This window comes from Pteronotus mesoamericanus, unplaced genomic scaffold (genome assembly GCF_021234165.1).
Source record: "Pteronotus mesoamericanus isolate MK-2021 breed Mesoamerican mustached bat unplaced genomic scaffold, CSHL_Meso_final contig_180, whole genome shotgun sequence".
Taxonomy (NCBI): domain Eukaryota; kingdom Metazoa; phylum Chordata; class Mammalia; order Chiroptera; family Mormoopidae; genus Pteronotus; species Pteronotus mesoamericanus.
In genome coordinates this window covers 9,247,181-9,266,476 of record NW_026555076.1, presented here as the reverse complement: position 1 = coordinate 9,266,476, position 19,296 = coordinate 9,247,181, and the positions used below count along the sequence as shown (strand labels likewise).

The 19,296-nt window shown below is 35.1% G+C and overlaps 1 protein-coding gene across 1 annotated transcript in view; it reads left to right on the top strand.

Annotated features, from left to right (window-relative positions):
- Positions 1–6,426: 6,426 nt before the first annotated feature.
- Positions 6,427–19,296, top strand: part of LOC129065495 (transmembrane protease serine 11G-like) — a 33,562-nt gene continuing 20,692 nt past the window's right edge. The window contains 2 exon segments of the mRNA XM_054566736.1: positions 6,427–6,465; positions 6,467–6,513. Of these exon segments, the coding sequence (XP_054422711.1) occupies positions 6,427–6,465; positions 6,467–6,513 (86 nt within the window).

Sequence of the window (19,296 nt, the reverse complement as noted above, 5' to 3'; positions counted from 1 at the left end):
ATATCTCAATATTAAGATATCATAAACAGAAAAGGACCATCCATCCATGCTCTCTTTTAAAAAGAAAATGATACCAAATTTGTGAGTTGATGGAGACTGAATAGCTAAGTATCAACAGAAAAAGTAAAGTGAAAACTTAAGTTTTTACAGTTTTTCTATATGCAGAGAAATATCGAAAGCTCCCTGGAGAATGTTTAGCATATTCAAGATGTGCTTGATTGAAGATAGACCCTTTTTATATGAAAGCTAAATACAGCATCTGGTAGGAAATGAAAAACAAATCTGTCTACAAAAAAATATTTTCTACTCTGTAAATTCTGTTACAATGGATATGTGCTATTGTGTAAATATATTTATATTTCAGAAGACTGTGATAACTTTTTGCATATGTGTCTGTGAAACTATATACATTGATTTAAATAATTCTATAATTAATTCAATTTAATTACATTTTAATAAAAAATGAGAGGAATAAACCTAAAAGGCCATAAATAAATTTAAGAAATGGAAAAGTGGATTTTAAAGCAGAATTTATATGTACTATTTCTAGTTCAATTATGTCTGAACTATTGAATAGTGTTATAGGAATCATGCAATAATAGCTTTTTCTCAAGTTCTCCATCTACTAAATGGAACATTAAGCTATCTACCTCATGGCATTGTTTTGAGGATTTCTTGTTGAATAATAAAGTTGAAAAGTGAAAAAATGTTTAAAACTTGCTCCAAAAAGTACAAAGTATACTATTGTAAACTTATATCAGTACAGATGATGCTGCATATGCATTAAGATTGTAAACAAGGGTTGTTTTTTTTTACAGTGTTAGCCTTTTATTTGTCAGTACTCTTGCTTTGTGAATTTTGCAAATATATTGTGGTTAAAAACAAAAAAAAAATACTGGCCTTTGCTTCTTATGCTGTGAGTGCTTGAATAACATTCACATTTTTTTATAGGAAAAAAACATTTAATTTGTCTGACTCATTGCTTTAAAAGACAAGCTAAACCCATTTAGCTGACAGTAAACACCATAGCACATAATCCCTGTAGAATCTTGGAATTTGGGTGCCATGAGAAAGGACTAAAAAAGGGTTAGTTTTTAATGCGAGAATAAGACTGAACCAAAATTTTTGCAAATGCTTAATCATGTTCTCTCAGTGAAATCTTCATGATTCAATAACAGTAAGAACAAAAATATAACAAGAATCTAACCCTTTCAACTGAATAAAGTTGTTGCTTTGTTAGTATATGTATTTGACACAGAGGGAATCTGTGGGAGACATTCCTTCATGCAATGGTGGAAATGGAAAATAAACTTGTTAGAAATTATTGAAACTAATGCTAGAATCATAGCTGTTAGAACCTGAAAGAATTTAAGAGATTATCTACAACAATCTCCCCTTTTTGGCTGATGTGAAATCAAAGCCAAGAGAATTCTTCTAAATTATAGCGTAGGCTACAGTCAGTGTAGAAACAAAACCCAGGAGACCCTTGCATCCAGCCCAGCTCTCTCCATCACTCTACTCCGAGTTATCCAGGTTCACCAGGCAGGAACACTGCAGTCCTAAAAGTCCCTGGGATTAAGTGTTTGTTACTAAACCATGTTTTTCCCTTACAAAAATATGAGGTAAGCTAAATTTACATAGTGTCCAGCAAAGCATATCAATAGACAAAACAGTTTTACAAGTAAGTCAAACAACACCACAACACTGTATTCAATTATCCCCAAGGAAATGAAGTATGATTTTAATGTAGGCAAAGCTATAGAGCCAGTTAAATTCACAGGTCAGGTTGCTTCATGGAAAGTTTACTCCCCAAATCCATACCTTACTTATTCCTTTTCTTACCCTCAACAATAAGCTTTATAATTGTGAAGTAATTTAAAACCTTGATATGGTATAAATTAAAAATCTGCAACATATTTCAAGATTAGGAGTAGCAAAAGATTTTGAAACCTATTAAAACAACAGTTTGATTTTTTATTTTTTGCTATTATAATGCCTCATTATATAGTCTGTTTTATAAACCAATAAACAAAACTATAAGAAGCCCACTGAAATGCAGCAATCTATAATTTTTTATTAAGCTGCTTTTGTAAAAGTTTACAATGAAACTTCCTTTATGTGTTTCAATATTTTTCTTGCCTGAAAATTTTAACTGTGACTAAGAAGTGAGAGAAATGCAATCATGTCACACAATTTAAAAGAGAAATAGTCCTTTGCCCTAAACTGCCCTGACTCTGCCAAATTAATTAATCTATCTACCTTATGATGTTGTGAGGCTTTCCTGTTGAATAATAAAGTCAAAAAGTAATAAAATATTTCAAACCTGTTTAAACAGTGCAAAGTATGTTATTGTGAACCAATATCAGCTCACCTGATGCTGTACAAGTACAAAGATTGTCATTAAGTCTCATAGTGTTGGCATTTTCATTTATCAATAATGCTGCTTTGTGCACTTTGCAAATACCACTGTTTTGTTGAAATTATATTTAGCATTTTCTTGAAAAAATAACATTTAGTAGACCTCATGTGGTTAATATTAATTTATTGCAAAAAAGAAAAATACCAGGCAAATCAAATTAGTTGTTCATTTGATGGCTTTAAGAATGAATATAATTCAAATTCATTTTACTTAAAGTATATTTTACTATAGTACCTGGGAGAACTCTTAATCAATCTACTAGAAACACTTTTAGGGTTATACTGTAGCTGACAGTGGAAAATATGAGTCAGCATTTAGAGTATATTTTAAAGATTTAGCCTAGGAATATTTTAATCTATACTTACACCATACAGAAAAATAAACTCAAGATGGATAAAAGACTTAAATATAAGTTGCAACACCATAAAAGTCATATAGGAGAACATAGGCAGAAAACTCAGATATTTCATGCAGCAATATTTTCACCGATATGTCCCCTAGAGCAAGGGGCATAAAGGAAAGAATAAATAAATGGGACTTCATCAAAATAGGAAGCTTCTGCATGGCTAAAGAAAACATCAGCAAAATGAAAAGGGAACCAACTGTATGGGGAAATATATTTGCCGATGATACCTCAGACAAGGGTTTGATCTCCAAATATATAAAGAACTTACATGACTCCACTTCAGGAAGACAATCCAATTAAAAAAATGAGCAAAGGACCTGAACAGACACTTCTCCAAGGAAGACATACACAGGGCCCAGAGACATAGATAGGATGCTCAGCATCACTAGCCATAAGAGAAATGCAAATTAAAACCACAATGAGATACCACTTCACACTGGCCAGAATGGCCATCATTAACAAATCAACAAACAACAGTGCTGGCGAGGTTGTGGAGAAAAGGGAACCCTAGTAATGTTGGTGGGAATGCAGACTGGTGCAGCCACTGTGGAAAAAAGTTTGGAATTTCCTCAAAAAGCTAAAAATGGAACTACCTTTTGACCTAGTGATTCCACTGCTGGGATTATACCCTAAGAATCTTGGAACACCACTTCAAAAGAAGCTATGCACCCCAATGTTCATAGCAGCACAATTTACAATAGCCAAGTGCTGGAAGCAACCTAAGTGACCATCAATAAATGAGTGGATCAAAAAACTATGGTACATTTACACAATGGAATACCACACAGCAGAAAGAAAGTAAGAGCTACCACCCTTGGCAACAGCATGGACAGAACTGGAGAACATTACGCTAAGTGAAATAAGTCAAGGAGTGTAAGGCAAATACCATATGATTTCACCTATAAGTGGAACCTAATCAACAAAACAAACAAGCGAGAAAAATATAACCAGCAACATTGAAAGAAAAACCAACAGTAACAGAGGGGAGTTGGGAGGAGGGTAATGGGGAAAAGAAGAGGAAGGGCCAAGTCAAGGAACATGCATAAAGGACCCATGGACAAAGCCAAAGTGGGGAAGGATTGAGGGTGGGGCAGGGGGAAATGATGGCAGGGAAACGGAGACAAATATATTTGAACAATAAAAAAAATTAAAAAATATATAGTCTGAATTATTAAAGGTTTTTTAATTTAAGTCACAGGGCTATGTAATATTGAGTTTGCTAACCAGATATTATGGATTTCCTGTGAAGTTTTATTTTTATAGATTTTGCTCCCTAGTCAGATTTTACTTAAAAATGTCGTTTTGTAGATAAGGGGATTATCCTGTTAGGTCTTCCTTCTGTCCACTTCTAAACCGAGGTATTTTCCCTAATAAATGTTTGGATGCCTACCTTTGAAATATTTCCAGGAAGAGAAATTTTATGAATGCATAGGATTGCCTTCATCATGGTTTCAATAACTACCCTTCACCTGTTTTCAAACAGGTACATTTTGCCAAACTTCAACTTGTATCTTCAGTTTAGATTTAGGTGGAAATTAGAGAATTTGGGGGTAATTTTTTAAATTCACTAGTGTAACAATCCTTAGAGAATGTGATTAAGGTTACTCATCAGTTGACTTTGAGTTAATCAAAAGTAGATTTTCCAGGTGAGTCAAATCTAATTCTTTAGATGTAGAGTTGTTTAGAAGTACAGAATTTTCCTTTCATGGTAGCAGAAAAGTTAGATATTCTAAGAGTGAGAAGATGCACTGTTGTTGGCTTGAAGACAGAAGGAACCATTTTTCAAGGAATGTGTAGCCTTTAGAAGTCAAGGTCAGACTGACAGCAACAAAGAAATAGGAACCTTAGTATTTCTGCAAACAACTTAATTCTGCCAACAGCCTGAATGAGAGGCCGGGAAGTGATTCTTCACCACAGCCTCCGGAAAGGAATCCAGATAAATCTGCACTTTGCTTTCAGCCTTAAGATGCTAAACAGAAAACAAAGTTGAGCTCACACAGATTTCTGATCTACAAAATAAAAATAGATAGTAAATGGCTGTTATTTTTAGTGGCTAAGTTTGTTGTAATGTTATACATGAATAGAAAATTGACAAAAGAATAGAATTTTTGTTTATTAGCCAATTTTAACATTTTTATATGTGCATTTATTAGTTGCAATTATACATTCCTGTTCTGCCAAAAAGCATTTCCTTTCAAAACAAAAGAGGGACTGAATCTGAATATAAATGTTGATTGTCAAATCAACTGAAAGAAAGACTCAGTGAAGTACTGAATGTCAAAGTGTTTGCAGAGGTGCTGGTGCATGCATTGAAAAAGACATGACTTAGCATAATACTCTCTAGTTCAATCCATGCCATCACTAAGGGTAGGAGGTAACTGAAATGAGCCATGCAGTGAAAGACAAATACCATGTGATATCACCTATAAGTGAAACCTAATCAACAAAACAAACAAGTGAGCAAAATAGAACCAGAGACATGGAAATAAAGAACAAACTGACAATAACCAGAGGGTGTGGGGGAGGGAGGTAGCGGGGGAGGTGGGAGGAAGGGGAAGGGTCAAGTCAAGGAACACCTATAAAGCACCCATGGGCAAAGACAATGAGGGGAAGGACTGAAAGTGAGAGGTGTGGGGTGGGTAGGGCAGGGGAGGATAATGGGGGAAAACTGGGGACAACTGTAACTGAACGATAAAAAAAGGACATCATAGCTTCTGGCCTCAGATATTTCACTATGTGACAGGATAATGGGTCTATACACTTGAAAGTCATAAAACTAAAACTAGATTCACGCATGCTTGAAGGGAAAGCATGGGTTCAGCGTTGTTCAGATAGTGTGAGAGTTGGAAAATTAAAGGAAAACATCCTGGAGTAGTTAACTTCAGAGTCTATGTACCCTGTGTAGACAGTCTGAATAAATGACTTGAATCTTACAGTGAGGTGGACTTGGAATCAAGAACTGTGCTATAAATAAAGAAAATGATATTTTAGGCATATGGGCAAAGACACAATGGGAAAGAAAATATTGGATCAACAGAAAACTCGAAGTCAAAGAAGGTAGAACAGATATGACAACAAACGAGAGCATACAAAGAGGAGACAATCAGCGGGTGAAGCCTTTTAAAATAACAGTTGGCACAAATACAATCTCATTTTCCCTCCTTAAAGCCAGATTCCACTTTAGAGTAAATGCAAATGAATCCCTGTGGTAGACATAATGAATATATGCAGCATTGCAATAAGAAAGACAAGTTGATGGTATCAAACACTTTATGAAAACTTCTGATCTTTCCTTTGAAAGAGATGAATGGCAGAGCCTGAAGACCAGACATGCCCTGACTCAGAGAGGAGAGTGCCACCTCTTAGAAGTCAAATACAAATCATGCAAAGTATTCAAGGGTGTTGCTTAGGTTTGAACAAGGTATTGTTTCTCACTTAATTAGCCAGAACCAGGAACTTTTTCCTGCAATAAAGGCTTATCAAGTGATTCTTCACCTCAAACCATAGTATTGGTTAAAGTTTACCCATCCCAACTTGTCAAACTAGTTTATTTTAAATCCTTAAGCAGTCCTTCTTTAGTCAGCTTACAAGTCTGAAAAGAATGCCAAGATGCTACTCATTTGATGAGAAATCACAAAGCAGCACGGAGGTGGAAGAGTATGCATTCTCAACAGTGTATGATGTACCAGTAAGTTTAACTTTATTTCACATTTAAAAAGATTCATTTCAGACTGTGATTTCCAATTAAAGTAATTATTCTGGATTGGGAATTTAACAGGTTTTTTTCCTACTTTTATTAGAGAAAATAATAACATAATAATGATACTACTTTTTATTTCAGGAAACCAGGCTAACAAATTTATATTTAGGATTTTAAAAGTTTAACAGGTTGGATTTTAATTGAAAAGTTTAATGTAAAAATAAGATAATGACAGAGAAGAGGAAAAATAGGGAGCCTAAGGTAAAATACTTTAAAGTTGTAGCAGTGAAGGATGGGGCAGGGAAGAAAGTGTTTTCTCACTCTCAATTCAAAATTTAGAATACATAATGCTATTTGTAATCTTTCTAAATTATGCATTTTTAAAATTTTTTATTTATAAATCATGTTTATTCTATTACAGTTGTCTCAATTTTCCCCTTTGCCCTCCTCCACCCATCCCACCCCAACCTCCCCTCCCACAGTCCATTCCCACTCTGTTGTCCATGTCCATGGGTCAATCATACATGTTCTTTGTTTAGTCCCTTCTCCTTTCCACCACTGTCCTCCTTCCCCATCCTCTCTGGTCACTTTCAGCCTGCTCCATGTTTCCTTGCCTGTGGTTTATTTTGTTCGTTAGTTTATTTGGTTGAATAGATTCCACTTATAGGTGAGATCATATGGTATTTGTCTTTCACTAACTGCCTTATTTCACTTAGCATAAGATTCCTAAGTTCCATCCAGGTTGTTGCAAAAGGTAGGAGTTCCTTCTTTCTTTCTTTTTTTAAAATGCAGATTGATTGTATTTATTTTTTAAATGTCAAGATCTATTATAAATATTAAAATCCATTATAAAGTCTCAGCAATTACAACATGACACCAGCACAGAAATTATCAACTAGATCAATGAAATAAAATGAGCATTCTAGAAACAAACATATATATCTAACAATGTAATATAGGATTCAACTGATATTTCAAATCAATGAGTAAAATAAGGCTTATTCAACAAATAAGGTGCATGAACCACTATTATTACTTGAAATAAAACAATTACAGAGCCCTATTTCACACATTACACAAAAAATATTCAGGTGAGCTAAAAATCAATATATAAAATCTAAAGAGTTTTAGGGGGAATACAAAATAATATTTTTCTTACCCTGAAGTAAAATATTCAAACCCAGAAGTTATAAAGTAAAATATTGACAATATGACTATATTAAACATTTAAGACTATAATGTAATATACATATAAAAAAAGTTAAAGGATAAGTAATAGAATAGGAAAGTATTTGTAACACTTCTAAAAAGGGTAAATGTTTTTTTTAGGGAAAAAATTCTACAAACATTTAATCAAAAAATGGATAAACAATACCAAAAAGTCATTTAAAGCTTTTAAAAAATAATAGAAATAGGCAAGAAATATACAAAAACAGGTTTAGTTTCAACCAATAATCAAGTAACAATTAAAATAACATTATTGTCACAATCAGATTAATAAGTATTAAAAATACTGGTAATATCAAGTATTGGTGACTGTGAAAGGAACAGGGTATTCATTGATTCTTTTTCTTCATCTTCTTAAAGCAGTCCCTTTAGCATATCTTACAATGTTGATTTGGTGGAGGTATAATCTTTTAGCCTTCTTTTGACAGGGAAACTCCTTATTTCTCCTTCCATTTTAATTGAGAGCCTTGCTCGGTAGAACAGTCTTGGTCGCAGGCCTTTGGTTTTCATTCCTTTCAATATTTCTTGCCACTCCCTTCTGGCTTGCAGTGTTTTTGTTGAGAAGTCAGCTGCTAGCTGTACCGGGGCTCCCTTGTATGTTACTACCTCTTTCTCCTTTGCTTACTTTAGGGTTCTCTGTTTGTCTTTGATATTTGCCATTTTAATGATGATGTGTCTTGGAGTGGGCCTCATTGGGTTCCTCTATAATGGGACCCTCTGTGCTTCCTGAACTGGTGTGACTTTTTCTCTCCTTAAATTAGGGAAGTTTTCCATAACCACGTTTTCAAACAGCTTCTCTATCCCTACCTCCTCTTTTTCTTTTCATATCCCTATTATTCAGGTAGTAATACATTTCAGGTCCTGCATTTCCCTAAACGCCTCTTCATTCTTTTTGAGTCTTTTTTCATTTTTTTGCTCTTTCTGGGAGTTTTTATCTGCCTTATCCTTCAGCTCGCTGATTTGTTCCTCTGCTTCATTGGTCTGCTTTTGATTCCTTCTACTGTGTTCTTCTACTCAGAAATTGTATTCTTCATTTCCTCTTGCCCCTTATTGATAGTTTCTATGTCCCTTTTTCATGCTGATATAGTTTGCAGTAAGTTTCTCGTAGTTTCCCTGTAGTTTTTTGTAATTCTCTCTGAGTTCACTGAGCTCATTGACCTTCCTTAGAACCATTGTTTGGAACTCAATATCTGATCGTTTACTTGCCTCTATTTCATTTAGTTCTCTTTCTGGGAATTCCTCCTTTCCCTTTGACTGAGGGGTGTTTCTTTGTCTTCCCATTGTTTGTGAGACTCATCTTTTTTGATTCTCCTTCTTAAATTGATCTGTCTTGATTTCCTGACTTTGTGGTATGAACTTCTATGGTAAGAGACTGCTGTTCTTTCTGGATCTGCCTCTGATGATGTCAGCTGTTGACCCTGTGTGACCTTAGGCAGTCTGTTCAAGACTTGCAGGAATCTACTGTCTGTTGTTGTCTCCTCCAGCTGTTAATCTAGTCACTCTGCACTCAGCAGGCCAGCTGAGAGACACCACAGGGCAGGGCAGAGTCCCTCCTGGGGGAGGGGTTATTGGGTCCTGTTGCTGTGGCTGTTCAGGGGCATGGTCTGCCTCAGCCAGATGGCTGCTGCTACATGGGGGAGGAGTCAGTACGGGGTTCCCGCCAGCTACTCTCTCCATTCTCTTCCCCAAAGCCTCCTTCCCCAGTCTCTCCTCAGGCATCCCCAGCCCACTCTGCTTCTGCCTTTGCTAGAGCCCAGGGTAAGTGGCTGCAAATAAAAATGTATGCATTGGCCCTTTGAAAGGCTCTTTGAATCTCCAGCCACCTGTCTCTGGCAGAGAGCAACCCTAACACTTTTTGCAGCTGGCGGTTATCTGTGCACTTTTTGGGCTCTGGTGCTATAGGCTGGAGATCCCTGCTTATGGTTTAGAGCCCACTCATCTCATGGGGATCCAACTCGCCATTTTAATATCCTTCTGGTGCTGCCACCGATGGGTGCCCCACCTGCCTTCATGAGTCTCTGCCACATTCCTTTCTAGTTAGGTTGTGCTAACACTGATTCCTCTGTCTGTCCACGGTTCCAAGGTTCCTCTCTTGGTATTGTTCAGTTGTTTGTTCCGAGTGCTTTCTCCACAATTTAGCTGTAATTCCAGATTAGTCCTGGGAGGAGGTCAGTGTGACTTCCACTCACTCCTCTGTCATCTTGATTCTCTGGTCAATTATGCATTTTTTTAATTGCTTGATTTTACCGAGAGAGAGAGAGAGAGAGAGAGAGAGAGAGAGAATGATTGATTTGCCGTTCCACCTATTTATGCATTCATTGGTTCACATCCTTCATCTATTGGAAAATGCTCTAACCAGACGAGCTACCTGGCCAGGGCCTATATTGTGTATTTAATTCATACATTGAAAATGGAGGAAATACACAAATTTTGTAAGAAGTATTGTATTTTAACCCCTGCTTTGAAACTGATAAATATAATTAAAACTGAAAAAGATATACCTAGAAGTTAATGCCCTTTGAGAAATTCTTTGTCTTTTAAAAAAATTTTTTAAAAAGAATATAAGAAGAATTTGTGTAGAATATAAAAACAAAAAACAAATAATCATAAGAGTGTTATATTTTAATAGAAATATTTCTATAGAAATGAAATGACATAGAGGTAGAGAAGCAGGAAAAATAATACTGAAATAAAAATCTGAGGAAAGCAAAAGACCTATATCTGATATAGACCAAAAAACCATTTTAGTCTCTTCATTCCTATTACTTTCCTTTTTTTTTTTTTTGTAAGATTTTACTTATTTATTTTTAGATAGAGAGGATAGGAGGGAAAAAGAGAGGGAGAGAAACATCAATGTGTGTTTGCCTCTCGCTTGTCCCCTACTGGGGACCTGGCCCAAAACCCAGGCATGTGCTCTGACTGGGAATCAAAAGGATGACCCTTTGGTTTGCAGGCCAGTACTCAATCCACTGAGCCACATTAGCCAGGACCCTATTACTTTCTATTTTAAAGATTTTCAAAATTGTCCCCTGCAGGGGTAAAATCCTTGAAAAGTCTACAGTTCCATTCCATATGAAGATATATCAGTATGACTACTTTATACTTTTTTTGCTTTGATATTACTTGGCTTTGTTGCTTAGAGGAATAGCAAGGGGGAGAGTGGAGGGATGAGTAGGAAGGTGCTACTGAAAAGCAATCCCTGCTCTTCCCACTGATAACTCATGCCTCAGTCTAATAAAGTCAAAAGGTTTTCCCCAATTCAAAGTACACAAATAAAACTTTATTAGTTCTTGTCACTTGTGAGTAACGTGAAGGTATACCTTCTTCTTTGTTGTACATGCCAGTATCTAACAGGATGCTTGGCACATGTAGATTAGTTAAGGAATTTAATTGTTCTTCAGCTTTATTTGGGGCCAATTGATTTCCAAGTAACAACTCATCACTTACTGGTTGTTTCAATCTTCTCTATTTGACTTAACTGGATTTCATATCACCTTGAAAGACTTCTTTTTACACTGAAATAGTTTGTTTACTTTTCCAGTAAGCCACTCTGTATGTGGATATCATGATATGAATATGGGGGGACCGCCCCAAAAAGGAATTTATTTATATAAAAAATTGTGTATTTAGTCTTATATCTTTAAACTTCACTTACCTTCAAAATACTCTCCATTTGATTTAATACACCTATTGAAACTTTTTTCCACTTCTCAAAGTAATTTTTTAACTCATCAATTTTGATGCCTTTTAACGCTTCTGCTGTTTTTTGTTTCACCTCTTCCACATCAGCAAAATGTTTCCACTTGAGGACTTTTTTCACATGGAGGGGGGGAAAAAGTCACTCCGGGTGAGACTGGGTGAATAGGAAGGGTAGGGACTGGGTGTCATGCCGTTTTTGGTCAAAAACTTCTGAACACTCAATATGGTATGGGCAAGTGTGCTCGTAAATCACCCATCATGAAATGGGAAAATGCATTGAAAGACTCTTCAAAACAAATTCACCAAAGCCTAATGCAGCCTCTCATGACAACATCAGCTGGTACACTGATACAGATGGGTTCCCAGAACACTCTCATAGTGCAGGGGAAGCCTGTACTACAAGGGACCTGCCCTCCAGAGGACAATTCCATTTTGGGGGGAAATCCCCCCCATTGGTATAAATACATTTATAATATTCAGTCTTTGTTTTTTTCCCCCCTCAAAATGAGTAACTATGAAATATAGTCCCTGGATTATTGTGTTCCTACAATGAGGTTCTGAATAATTTTACATTTCTCTTTGCCTGACACAGAAATAGTAGTCTTTTTTATTGAGGTATAATTGGCATATATCATTATATTAGTTTCAGATGTACAACATAATGATTTGATATTGTATACATTGTAAAATGATCAGAACAGAAATACTAGTTAATATCTGTTGCCAAACATAGTAACATTTTTTTCTTGCAGTAAGAGCTTTTAAGATCTATTCTCTTAGCAAGTTTCCAATACAGCATTAAAAACTATAGTCATCATGATGTACATTATACCTCTATGATGTATTTATTTTATAATTGGAAGTTTGTACCTTTTGACCACCTTCATCCATCTGTCCAGTCCCCCAACCCCAATCCTGGCAACCATCTGGAGCCTTTTTCATGTGGTAACACCCATTAGTGGATTTGAACTTATTTCCCACATTTATTGTTCAAATCAAGCTTGAGTTTTATAACAATAAGCATAAAAAAGACTGTCAAGTGAAAATATATAAAGAAAAAATAAAGTATATGATCAATTAAAAATAAAATAAAATAAATCATTAGGGCCTAATGATTTTAATTTGTTAGCCTAATTTGTAATTTAAATGGGAGTCTGCCCTCATTTTCTATAATAGTGTCTTGTGCTCTAGAAGTTCAGCACTGACAATGTAGGACTAGCACTAAATACAAAAAAATAAAAGGACAGATGACCTCTAAAATGAGTAAGAGTATCTTGAAAGTACCATAATTCCATATTTAAAAATGCAATTTAAATTTTATCAACACACACCCATTATGCATATATATACATATACACATTTATATTTTATCATATATTAAAAAGTAAGATTCTCAAGATAAAAATGTATCTGTTTTATATATTATTAAGTTTTTTTACAGGAAAATATTATGATAGATTATCTTTAATTTAAACCTGTTCCATTTTTTTATTCCTCAGTCTTGGTCAAATTGTAAATAACACATTAATAATGAAATCCCTCTTTTGCACACAAGGTAGTTTCCATAGGATAAATTATCTTCTGCACTTTCACAATTTCTGTAATGCCATTTATTAATTAACAAACTACAGTACATCCTAAATGTCTTTTATTTGCTGAATATTTCCTATATACCTAAAAATTGAAATAGAGTTATTTTTTTCCTCAGGACATAGCATTTCTACAGCCCTTTCAAGTAAGGGTTTATTATCGAAGACTATCTTTTTCCTCTTGCTCCCTAATGTCACCTCAGACCGTAACTCTCCACACCCTCATAAATTTCTTTGTTCCTTTGAGGCTCTCACAGTCCTGCTATCCACCCTCATTCCTCCTTCATCACTGTCCTATGGACCCATTATTATGCCCTAAATCATTAAAGGCTGGCACTTGCTTTCCTATCTCCTTCTGTACAGTCCAAGTGCTATGTTTACTCTCAGTTACATCAGTGCCTATATGGTTGATCTTCAACATCCTAGACATTTATTTCCTTGATCTTCTCATCTCTATAATTCTCTTTAAATATTACTTTCATGTCCACACCCTGGACTTTGTCATGACTTGGAATTACTCCCTCTGAATCATAACTTTGGACAACTATCACTATCCTAATCTTCCCTCTTACAGACTTAGTTACTTCTAATTCATCATTTAAAAAAATTCAATGACCCTTCCACTCTATGAATTCTTCATACACATCAGTTGTCATCTCCACCAAATACACACACGTATACACACATCCACACTCATCTTTTTTTCTTTTGTGATCCTTACGTTCATCATTTCAACCATTTTTTAATCATGTCTTAAATACCACTAAATTCTCTTGTCCTATATTTCTTTCATAATTTATACCAAGATAAGTTCTAGAGAAAATACAGCTATCTGAACAATGACTCAGTCTGCCTAGACCACTGAGGCACGGTACAGAAAATCTCACAAATGTACAGGAAGTGCCAGTTCATTGACCCTCCAATTTTTACACAGTATTTCTACTACACCACCTTAGTTAATACTTCAATTTTCCACAGTGATTATTTTCATTTTCTCTAGCTTCCTCAAAGTTCCTAGTCTCAACATGATCCCTCTCTTGTTTCAACTATTTCAAAGAGATAATGTGATTGATCAGTTAGATGAGAATTCCTTCAACTTCTTGATATGGAATGAACCAACCTAAGGATGCCTACAGTTTGTCCAAGTTCTCCTATGTATTAGGTTGAACCGTATGAAAATGTCAGTATTACCAAGTTTGACCTACATAAATATCAATTTCATATGTGTGAACCCAATAGTTTAGAATCCATGATCCTTTAAATATTCTCTCAACCCAATCCTCCTCCCAGCCTCAGGATCTCTACTGGCTAGTATGCATTATTGTAAGTATACTCAAAAACATCTCTTTCACAAGATAAGAAGATCTTCTGTTAATCTCAATGCCTTGATGACTTTCCTCTCTCTTTATACCCATGAAAAGTCATGAAAAAAAATTGATATCTACTGTCTCATCTCCTCACTTCCAATTTTTCCCCAAACCCACTGACATTTGGTTTATAATTCCACTGCTCTTTTTCCTGTTGTGGTCACCAGTGATTTGCTATTGCTTCATTCAATGGGTATTCTAAACTTTTACCATATTTGAGCTCTCAACAGCATTTAACACCCTGGGTCTATCCCTCCTTGAATATTCTTTATCCTTTGTTATCATATCACACTTTTTTTTTCTTATTTCCTCATTTTTTTTCTTTGGTTTCCAGGATTCCAGTCTTTGACAATATCTTAAATCTTAGATTTCTTTACAACTCTTTTCTGAGTCTTCTCCTCTCCCCATTATTTCAATTAAAAAATATTTTTGAGCATCTACCATATTCCAGGTGCTAAAAATACAATGATGCATTTCACACAGGACCTGGCATTTTTAAATGAAAAAGTAAAATTGCTAGATTCAAAGCAATGCATATTTAATGGCTTTATATTCATGTTGATAAATTAACTTTTTCTTTTCATATTTGTAGATATATAACTTAAATGTGTCACTTGACTCTTCTTTTGAAAATTTGATAAACAGATTATTTTCTCGTCCTTTTTTAAAAAAGTAGTCCAATTATTTATCTTCCCTTTGATGATTTCTGCCTCTGTGTGTCATTTTTTGGAGGTAGTTATCTCATTCATAAATATAATAGCAAAGAATAAGCCATAACCACATGTAATTTTCCAATCTTTTAGCTCCAAGAACTCTATAGACAAAGATAATAAAACAGTGAAAAGTATATAATTTATGGATATGAGGCAGGTTTATAAGGAGAGTTCTCCTCTTCATGTGGAATTTAAGTAGTACACTTGATGTTTTTCAGGTCTTTTTTACTAACATTGACCTAGTGCAATATTTAAATGTCCCTGTAGGAGTAAGTAATGTGCAATAATTATTTTAGAGACATAAAAGATTAGTTTGTAGCCTGAAATTACAATTGCCTAATCCATCCACGATTAGTCTTGTTTCACAAATTCGCAGCCTAGGTTATAATTTACTTTCCAGTTTATTTGTAATCTGAAAGCAAATTCCTTCTAAATTTTCTCACTATTGACATATTACTGATTTAGAATGCAATCATGAGCCTCAGGGTGGGCAAATGAACCACGCAGAGAATTTCAGGCTCATACAGAGGGAACATAGTGAGTGAATACTGAAAACATTTCTCATGCCAGCCAAGTATCTAAATAATAATAAGATGGGCTCCATGTATTTCATTTCAATAACATAAAAAAGGTACTCAATTACAACCAAGGACAAGACTTGTAACTGGGCACATGGTAGAAAAATAAAGGAAACATGATCGCTGGTAAGGGGAAGAAAAAGAACAATGAGTAGTAACAAATATAATGCAATGTAGAATTGAATGAACGTTAAACACAGCTGTAATCAATGCTCTTTAACCACATTACTTAAAAGACCAATACTCGCACTGATGGTGATACATGAAATGATTTTAGGTAGGATTTATTTTAATGAATATTCAAAAAAATGAAACTACTATATCAAACTCTGTATTTGATGAATGTTATTGCTTAAGTATTGGCTATATTAAAAATTAGTCTATTTTAGAAATTTAAGGAATTGATTTAGATTATTAGTGTTTATGGCAAAATTGTGATGACTGCAATGGAAATTTGGAAGACACTATAAAAAATTAAAGAACAATTAATTTTAAGCAGGACAGAAAATGAACATTTTTAATAGAGCACTTGGAAGAAATCTAAAAGATAAGTACATTTTTTTGTAAGTCAGAAAGTAGGAAAGGGTCATTCTATATTGAGATTATCAGACTAACAATGCAGAAGGCCTTCTTAGTTAATGCAGTAAGTGTTGTTTTGTTTCATTCTTGACCAGGTTGGCATCTTCAAGGAAAATGCAAAATTACAACCCTTATTTAGAAAACAAATGCTCATTTATTAACAGAGGGCAATTTATATGCTTCAGTAGTCATAAAAATATATCACAAATAAGGCAGGGGAAATTTTATGAATACTTTTTAAAAATTTTATTATTATTTTTATAATTACTGCAATTAAATATTGTCTTGATAGTTTCTACATATATTTGCCGATCATTTTAAGTTTACACAAATGGAATCCTCTATAATTCTTGCAATTGAAATTCAAATACTGACTCTGGCAAAATACTCATGTCCTTTCTAAAAATTTTCTACCTCATGAAAAACTAATAAATTAAAATTCAGACTACTTAAATACTTTCATTACAAAATTAAGAACAGTTTAGAGCAAACACTGTGAAAGAAGCACTCAGTTTGAAGTCAGAATTAACTTTGAATCAAGTTTCTTCCAGTTAATAGCTGTGTGTCATTAGACCAGACTTGAGTCCTGTTTTTATCTCTGTACTGATATTCGCGATAACTGCCATGAAAACTACAAAAGATTAGAAATGTAAAAAGAACTTTCCTGAAGGACCAAATGGAGGTACGACTGAGAAGAGAGTTTAGTGTATTAAAGTGGGTTTGATCGTGACCCTTGTGCTAGAGGCACCTGTATAACAAATGACCAGGTGATTTTCTAAGGGTTTATTTTGCTACTTTGACTTGGATTCCTAATTGGATACTTGAAAACAGACCCCCAATAGAATGGTTTATTGTGTTCCCACTAAAAGTATATGAACTCTCCTCACCAAAGAGTTTTAGGTCTCTCCAGAAGGCATAATCATTTCCTGGCCACCACCTCTTTCTGGGGGTTCCCTGAAGGTCACAGTCCAGACAGCTGGTGACTTCATCTTCTTAAGACTCATACACCCAGTGACTCAGGCATGCCTCTCCCACATCATCTGCTGGGCAGCTCCACCGTAAGGCCTTGGATCCCAACGTTACTCCACAAAGTCCTAGGAGCTCTGAAGTGCTGCTATTTACTACTCTTAGGAGTCCTGGGGCTCTTCCAGACCTCTGGATCTTGGTTGAGAGTAAAATTATTTTTAGTAAAATTCTGCTCAACAAAATTTACCTCCCTGTTTTCACACTTCTATTCTTCTACCATGCCCTATTGGTCATTGTTGTGATTTAATTTTGGATTAGAACCGGTGTTCTACAGAGGGAAATATTCACAAATTAAAAAAGAGGGAACTTAGGTGGGTTCAAGTAATTACTACTTTTAAATTCTTGGGTAAATCATTTTAGCCTTAACTTAAAATTGGGCATAATATTTGTCATGTGAATCTTATATAAATGTTGAGTGTTATAAGGTATGCTAAAGCTCTTTAAAAACTATAAAGTACTATGTAAGTGAAAACTATTATCATCATTATTATCATTGTTAGGATAACCTATGTTTCACCCTTATGCCTTTACACCTCACCCTTTGCTCTCCAAACCTGTTTGGAATAAGGTGAGGCAACCTTGAGTAAAGGACCACTCCCTACCTTTTCAGGGGCCCTAGGACTCCCAAGAACCACCCTCATGAGGCTCTGATTACACTGTGCAAATCAAACACAGAGAGGAAAAACTCCCCCGAATTGAGATGGCTCATTAATTTATTAATGCCATACATATTTAACTGAAGTAATATAGCTATCCTCTGGCAGATATTTTGACACTGAAATGTGAGGGTGAGTAATAAAAAACTGTGGGCAAGAGAACTACCTGGACAGACATTGCTTGGTTACCATTTAGATAGGAATCTACCAAATTAGTGTAACTTCTACATAGTGACTGGACTGCTTGGTTAGAGCAGTTACTGCTTACACTTTCAAACCATATAATTTGGCTTAATAGAGTCAGTCAGTCACAGTCACTTCTTTAATCAAGCCTGGTAACAATGGCTAACGTTGCACGAACACTTACTATCTCTTTTTGTTCTCATTATATCTCTGTGGGAATCATCAGCGTTTCATAGACAAATAAACTCGGTCTAACAAATGAGGCAAGGTTGCCTGACTAATGAATACAGACGCATCCCATCTAAAAAGAATCCAGCTTCTTTCTGCCACACATGCAGCCTCTCTTCAAAGAGCTGGTGAGGCTTCAGTGACCAAAGCACTCTTAGGAAAAATCTAGTGTGAGAGAAATATGGCTTATTTTCTGTTCAAGACTTTGAGAGCTTGCTAAAAGAGGTAAAATATCATGTAAAAATGCATAGAATAGTGTAGCACCTCATCGCCTTCAAATACTTTCTTAAGAGCCTTACCCATAATAGTGCACAATACAAGAAGTAATATGCAACACAACAATAACAAATAGGCAACTTTCAGGTTCTTTCTTGCTCATGAGACAACAGCAACATAGAGAACTTTGTTACTATGTGATAGATCACATCAGGCCAGATTCTACAAATGAATGGGATATTGAAAAAACTATCTGGGCAATTAAAAGAAAGTGGAAGGAAAAGGCAAGAACCAATCTTTTCACTCCATATCTCATAACCCCTTCACTTAAAATTCATTGTCTCTTCAGAAAACTGATGTCAGTTCAATAAATTAACCACAATTTGGGCTATGCACTGTTTTAAAAGTTGCTATTTTAACAAGAATAAAGGCAGAGAAACATGGGCACAGAAATAAGACATCAAAAAAGGCAAAACGGGGACACAGATGGGTAAGTGGGAGCTTGTGAATGTTCTCCAATGATCATTTCTATTTTCTCGGTAAAATGGAGTCAAGGCCATTAGCTGAGGGTGAGGATGAAGGAGGAGGTATTAGAGATTTGAGAAGAGAATGCAGGAAAAATAATTGTCTATTTCTCATACTAAGGGAGAGTAACTTAATTAGTATGAAGGCCAACTTAAGGTTAGTGGGCTTGCATTTAAAATGAGACT